The sequence below is a fragment of the Halichoerus grypus genome, chromosome 1 (assembly GCF_964656455.1).
Source record: "Halichoerus grypus chromosome 1, mHalGry1.hap1.1, whole genome shotgun sequence".
NCBI classification, from domain to species: Eukaryota; Metazoa; Chordata; class Mammalia; order Carnivora; family Phocidae; genus Halichoerus; species Halichoerus grypus.
The window spans coordinates 215,857,363-215,864,152 of NC_135712.1; the positions used below are offsets into that span (position 1 = coordinate 215,857,363).

A 6,790-nucleotide genomic window follows, 5' to 3' on the forward strand; every position below is an offset into this window, starting at 1 on the left:
GCTGGCTCGGGGATTTGGCCAGGGTGGCCAGGGCTGTGTGATCGCAGGCGGGTCTGGGACCTCGCCCCTCAGGTTACCAGCAGAGTAGCGGGTCCTCCCAGAACAGGGGCCCCGAGGGTTCATGCACATCTAGGGGAGGGACACTGCTCTCAGGAAAGGACCACAGCCCCAGCCTGGCTCTACAGGTCCAACTTAACACACTAAGTCAATCCACTTCCTCCTTTTTTACCTGTTCATTCCTTGCTCTAGTCAGTCCCTGGGTGTGAGAACACTCGCAGTCCAAGGGGACCTCCTTCCTCAAAAAGGATCAAACCTTTATGCGAGCCTGCCTTCAAGGAAAGGGTTGTGACCTCCGGTTGCTGGTCGTGTGACCCACTCCACCCCGGATGCCTCCACCCCAGGACAAGGCCTCGGCCGACACACGCTGTTCCTGCAGGCCCACATCAGGCGTGGGCGTCCCTCAGGCTCCAAGGCTCACACCTCCCCCAGGAGGCCTCTCTGTGCTGAGAAATCTTACCTCTGTCCAGAGCTGCACCCCCAGCCAGAGGCTGAGATCTCTCTGGGAACAGGGGTACGGCTACAGGGACTGCTGGTGTGGGTGGTGCCGGTCCAGCGGCTTCGCTGAAAGTGTAACTGTCGTGGTCGTGCTGCCGCGTTCCCTCAACCACCACTTGAACCCCCTACCCTGTCCTTGGTCCAAGGCCTGACCAGGAACTCTAGGACTTAGGCTTCAAAACACACAACGGGGAGGAGTGGGCCTGCACCTGTGAGCCCATGACTGTCCGCGTTCTCTGGCCTGGGGGTCCCTGGGAAAGTGGGGGCCAGCTCCTTGGGCCTACGAGCCTGAGTGGGGGACCCAGAGAGAAAGCCCGCATAGCTGTGAGCTGGTCTGGAAGCCCCACAAGCACGGCTCCTGCCACACTGAGCGCCAGTGAAGCCATGGGACAGTCACTCGCACGGGACCGTGACACACGAATACACAGCCCATCTGTGCTGACAACGTGCCCAGGGAGGGCCTCCCTGTCACCTCCAGGCTGCCAGTGACACATGGGAAGGCCCAGACTCTCCCGCACACTCACCCCCCTGGAATCCCCTGCCACCCTGCTCAAGCCCAGGGCTATGGAAGGGAGGTGAGGAGACCCCTTCCCTCAGAGTCTCCTGCTGGCCACCTGCAGCGAGCTTCTGGGCCAACCCTGTGCTTGCAAAAGGGAAGAAATGGAGCAGCACAGAAGCTGCCCCCGCCCAGCTGCCCCACCCCATCTGGGGCCAGCCCAGGGGCCTGGATGGCACAGAGGTGCCAACACCACCGGGGATGAGGCGCACGGCCAGCCAGGGCCACCCACAGGCCGGGTGAGCAGAGGGCTGGGCGTCTGTGGGAGCAGGCAGGACCCGCCTCTTCCCAGCGTGGCTGGGGCGGGCCGGGGAGCCCACAGGGCAGACGGCACAGCCTGAAACCTGGCAGAGCCCCAGGAGGCTGTCCAGCAGCCCTGGCCTGGCCCGGGAGCTGGGGCCACGCCCCCGCGGGGCCAGCAACTTGTGCCAATCCCCACCCTCTTGGGATGATGGCAAACAGCCTGCCCCCCACCTACTCTGGTTTCATGGGCTATACCCCCTGCACACCCCTACTCCCCAGTTTACTAGACCCCCGAGGACCCCTTGGGCCCCAGCTTCCAAACCCTGGAGGCTGAGGCTGGCATTTAACGCCTTATCCCACCGCAGGGGCATGCAGAGCTCAAAGACCAGGCAAGGTCCTGAAGACACAGTCCCAGGCAGGACACAAAACCAGCATACACAAGTCAGGTCCCTGGTTTTTAATGGGGGGCTCAAGCGGGGGGCAGGCTGTCCCACAGAGGTGACTGGGAGCTGAAGTCTCCACGGCAGGGTCTACAGAGTCAGAGGGATGGCGGGTGGCACATCAGGCTGGGAGAGAAGGGGCTGGAAGGTGGGAAGAGAGCCAATGGTGGGCGGGTACACACAGCCCCCCTCAAAAAGCAGAGCAGGTCTCTGGGCTCACCCCCAGCCACCGGGCCTGCCAGCCCTGGGTTTGACGGGTTAGCTCTCTTGGCAGAAAGCTAGAACCGTGCTGCCCCCTGGCGGCCTTCTCTGGCAAGACCGCTCCCTCCACAGGAGAACCCCTTTAGGCGGCTTGCTGACCTTCCTCCCCACCCCCCCACCCCCCACCGTCAGACTGGACCCGCGTGAGCTGGTTCAGCCTGCCCAGGACATCCTCTGCCCAGTTCTGGGCCTCGGTTTCCCTGCTGGCAAGGGCCACGCACCGCCTACTCAAGAGCTTTCACCAGGGCCTCGTTGGCCTCGATGCGGATTTGGATCTCAGCCCTGGAGGCCTCATCTGCCGCCCCTGACAGCTCCGACTGCGCCTTCTCCAAGTTCACCTTGGCTGCCTGCAGGAAGTGGGCAGTGGGTGAGAGCCAAGCAGCAACCCCAGCCTGGTGCCTGCCCCTCCACCAAGCTCAAGGTCCCTTCCCCGAAGCCCATGATCTCTAGGACAACCAGCCTCCCAGGCACACCAGTCTCTCCCGGGACACTCACCCCCGCATCCAGCATGTCCAGCGTCACGGCCTCTTCGGCCAGCAGCTGGACCGAGGAATCAGCATTCACGGTGACGGAACCACTGCTCACTACAGAAGGAGAAAGATGTAAGACCTCCACACCCAACCGCAGGTGACATGATCACCCCCAAACCAGAAAAGTGGCTCCACAGAGTGGCCCTAGAGTCTAGCATGGGAAACAGACAGCTGGAGAGATGGAAGATGCACCGGGGGCCCAGGAGCACCCACTGGGGGTTGGACACAGAGAATAGAACCTTATTCCTTCACCCACCAGTCCATCAGCTAAGCTAGGATCAGGGATGATCCGGGAGCTGGATTTGAATCCTGGCTGTCCCTCCGAGTTGTGCTGGGGAAGCACTTCTTGGGATCCAGGATCCTACACCTTCTCTTAATCGGCTCCTCCCGCATAGGATTTGACTTCTCTCTCAGACACCTGTCCCCCACCCCCACCCTGCCTCCTTACAGACTCCTTAACCCCACGTTTGCCCTAGGTACTGTTCTTTTACCAACTCTATGATCTGAGACTGAGACAGGCCTAATGAAGTATGAAGCCCCTACCCAGCTCCATCCCACTGGACTCACCAAAGTATTTGGAGGTGGTGCCATCCTCAGCATGGACAACAACCAACCCTGGCCGCAGGACCTGCAGGGTGGGCACGTGGGCCGCAAGGATGCCAAAGGCTCCTGTCTGCGTGGGCACATCCACTTGCCGGACGTTGGCACCGTTGAAAAACACCTGGAAAAACACAGGGAATGCGTCACTGCAGGCCAGTCTTCCAGCGCTCGGGACGGGCTCCCCTGCAGGGCAACGGCCAAAGGCGGGAGGGAGCACTGCTGCGGAACACGGAGGCGGTCACGCTGGGGCGGAGACTTCAGTTTCGGTGCCCCGCAGCATCTCAATGCCGGCATCTAGCCCAGAGCCCGTCCACACAGAAATGCCGCAAGAGCACAAAAGGCGCACCGACCCAGGACAAGTGCCCGCGGCTCCGGGACCTGCGGGACGGGGCGGGGGGCGGGGAGGTCCAGTCCTTGGGCGTTGGGATTCCAGAGAAAGCTTACGGAACTCGGAAAACTTTATAGGGCTCGGATTCCAGACCCCAAGGAAAAGCGTAGGGCGCGTATCAAGAGGGCGGGGCAGCGACTCTGGGGCTGGGGGGCTCGGAACCCGGACCAAACGAGACGGAGGGGGCGTGGGTCAGGGATCCCAGATGGGGTTGGGGGCCTCGGAGCCCCGGAGGCTGGGGAGCCCGGATTCCGGACGACACAGGGGAGGGGCACAGGGCGCGGAACAAGTGGGGATCGACAACCCTGAGGCTGGGGTCTCCGACTGCGGACCACTACGGGTCCGGGCTGGAGATGTCGACCAGGGCGGGGTCCCGAGACAGACCGGCATCCGAACCTGCGTGGGTGAGGCGAAGGTGAAGGACATCTGTCCCGGGCCCGCAGCCGGGGCCGGAGCAGCGGCGGCCTCGGCGTAGGCGCGGGCCTGGCGTACGAGGGAACGCAGGCCGGGGCGGCGGAGGACTGCGACGGGTAGCATGGCGACGGCCGCGAGCGGACTCCGGCCGAACGCGGGCAGCCTGGAGGACGAGGAGGACGACGCCCGGGGACTTCTGGGAAGAGAAGTCCAGGCAAAGGCGCACGCGCGAACTACGACTCCCAGCGAGCCGCGCAAGACATTGCAACGACGCATTGCGCCCCGCGCGCGGCATGCTGGGGGTTGTAGTTTCCTTCCAGTCCTAGCTGCCCGCCGAGTGCTAAGATGGGATGTGTCAATGGGGAGGACCAGAAGCCTCCGCGGAGCAGGGGTCACTTGAATTCAAGGTTTTGGAGGCGCTCATTGGATGCCAAGCGCAAGATCCATCAAGGGGAATACCAAGATTCCGGTTCTGGTTTGGGGCAGTGGGGACGTTTACCAAACATTAAATGTAACGAATACGCAAATCATATGGCATATTAGAAGTTAAAAAGTACTTAAAAGAGAAAAGAAAAGCAGAGTTGGGGGCCAGGATGGGGTAGGCTGCGACTGTTAGACATGCAGACGTGCCGGGAAGGACATCCCAGGCGGAGGGTCTAGCGCGGATAAGCGCCCGGCGCTGCGGGCGCGGCTCGGCTGCAATCCCCGAAGGCGCCGGCAGAGGACACTCCGCGACCGGAGATGCACTCGCCACGGCCCCGCCCGGCCCCTACCCCCGCGCGCCGTTGACGCACGGACGCGTGCGCGGGCGGCCCGGGGCTCCGCTGACGTCATCTCGGCTCGCGCAGCCTCGCTCGCGGCGTTGACGTCACCACTCCGCCCCCGCGCTCACGCAGGTGGCGCCCCGGGCCAGACCCCCAGGCCCACATCTTGGTCTCCGGCAAAGCGCGGAGTGTGGGTTGGGCCCGACACCGGGGAGGGCCTCGGCTGAGAGCGGAGGGGTGCAAGCCACAGGGGAGGTAGCGTCACTCGGGCCCAGGTCTGGGCAGGTGCGTTGCGGCGCGGTGTTGCCCCGGTGGCTCCCCAACCCCAGGGGCTGCCTGCGCCCTAGCTCTCTGCTTTCTAGTATCTGGGCCGCCTGCGGCCAACACAGAGGAAGGACCCAGGCTTAGTGCCCAGACCCCCGCCCCCTCTGGGCCGGCGCTGTGAGGGAGAGTAGGGGCATCCTGGCCCAGGGTGTGCGTGTGCAGAGAGAAGCCCCATTCGCATTTCTAGGGGTGCGTCCTGTGCGCAGTCCCAACGTTCCCAGGGCTCCGGACCCCACATGGAGGCAAGCCTAATCTACCGAATCAGTCGGCTTCTCGAACCCATCCACTGGACAATTTCTCTCCCATTCCTACTCCAGGGTGGCCAATGGGTAAAGGCCCCAAACCTAGGGTTACCCTGGAGATGACCAGTGGACCCAAGTCGGCATGGCTTGTCCACTCAGTGGGGCCACTATGACCACTATCACCGGTTTGCATGGCCCAGCCTCCTCCCCTGTCCTCCAAACAGCTGGGTTCACACAGAGCCAGAGGCACCATGTCATTCTCCTGATGGGAACCACAAGACGGCCTTCCTTGTTCCCTCCAACACAACACGTTGAACTACAAACATAGTTTCGTACCTCAGGTCCTTTGCACATTCAGCTCCTACTCGCTTGAGCCAGCCTTTCCTGGGTATTTATGCACTTAAGCACGTCCTTGTCTTCAGTGTGCCAGCCCTGTGCCATTCCTGGGGACCCAACTCCTGCCTTGGACGGAACTCACCCTGTAGTGAGGGAAGGGGTGAAGAAGGACACAACACATTGGAGCAAAGAACAGGCGACACGAAGTCCACGGAAAGGGGCAGGGACTGAAGTGTGGGGTGGGAACTGCTGTTACCAAAGGTAGCCAAAAGGAGATGCACTGACACTTGACCATTTAGGAAAAAGTTGAAGGAGGCCAGGAGTGAATCTTGAAGCTGAGCGGGGAAAGAGTCCGCGAGGCTCAGCACCTACAAGTGCAAAGGCCCTGAGGTTGAAGTGGTAGCGTCAATTTTCACTGGAAGGGAAAAGCATGACATTGCGTTGAGCATAGGGCCAGGTGGGCTGGGCTAGAACCCAGACCACGCTGGTGCAGGTTGGTGTCCTAAGCATCTAGAAGGACAAGACACGATTTTCTGAGATGGAGAATGGGGAGCAGCTTTGGGGTTCACCAGTCATGGAGTTTCTGCCAGAGTAGTCCTGATGTCACCCGGGCTGGGCAGGCCATGGTGGCATTCATAACAGATAATATTCTGTTATCGTCACTCATTGTTTGTTCCAACAAGGCAGCGCGCCTGGTGAACCTGACAATGCCACATATTAGGGAAGAAAAGGGGGGGGGCATGTCTCCAACCCCCCCAAACTGTGCATCCTGATGTCCCCCAGGTTGGGGGACGCGAAGGAGGGGAAACCGATGGACCCGACTCCTCCCCTTCGTTCCCCGTCCCTCCGGACCCTGGGAAGGGTCAGGAGCTGTGTCGCAGGGGAGGGGGCGGAGACTCAGCCGCCGCGGGAGACAGCCGCTCCGCGTGAGGAGGGGGCGTCCGGAGCGAGGCTCCGCCCCCCACTCCCGCCGGAAGGGAAGGGGAGGCGGTGGCCGGCGCGCAGCGAGCCAGACGCGGCGGCGAGCGCGGCGGGGGCGGTCGGCCCGGGACCGGGTGGCACCCAGCGGGTCGGAGCGGGCTCGCCGCCAACGCGGTCACGTGCGCGGTCCCTCCTCTTGCGCCTGCCTCCCCCGCG

At 62.6% G+C, this 6,790-nt stretch overlaps 1 protein-coding gene and 1 long non-coding RNA gene across 3 annotated transcripts; both read right to left on the minus strand.

Annotated features, from left to right (window-relative positions):
• Positions 1-1,796: 1,796 nt before the first annotated feature.
• ATP5F1D (ATP synthase F1 subunit delta) lies at positions 1,797-4,193 on the minus strand. 2 transcript variants are annotated; one of them, XM_078058457.1, is made up of 5 exons: positions 3,970-4,193; positions 3,153-3,306; positions 2,551-2,639; positions 2,277-2,402; positions 1,797-1,935 (listed from the first exon to the last, which is right to left on the minus strand). In XM_078058457.1, exons 1-4 carry the CDS (start codon positions 4,108-4,110, stop codon positions 2,280-2,282), a joined length of 507 nt encoding a protein of 168 aa, XP_077914583.1. In that variant the 5' UTR covers positions 4,111-4,193; the 3' UTR covers positions 1,797-1,935; positions 2,277-2,279. The 2 variants fall into 2 exon arrangements, with proteins under 2 accessions (XP_077914583.1, XP_035956559.1); XM_036100666.2 differs by having other exon boundaries at positions 1,797-2,402; positions 3,970-4,190.
• Positions 4,194-4,261: 68 nt separating this feature from the next.
• LOC118541144 (uncharacterized) lies at positions 4,262-6,491 on the minus strand. Its single transcript, XR_013442449.1, has 4 exons — positions 6,223-6,491; positions 5,910-6,021; positions 5,654-5,796; positions 4,262-4,459 (listed from the first exon to the last, which is right to left on the minus strand). It is a non-coding gene; the product is annotated as an uncharacterized LOC118541144 (long non-coding RNA).
• Positions 6,492-6,790: the final 299 nt, after the last annotated feature.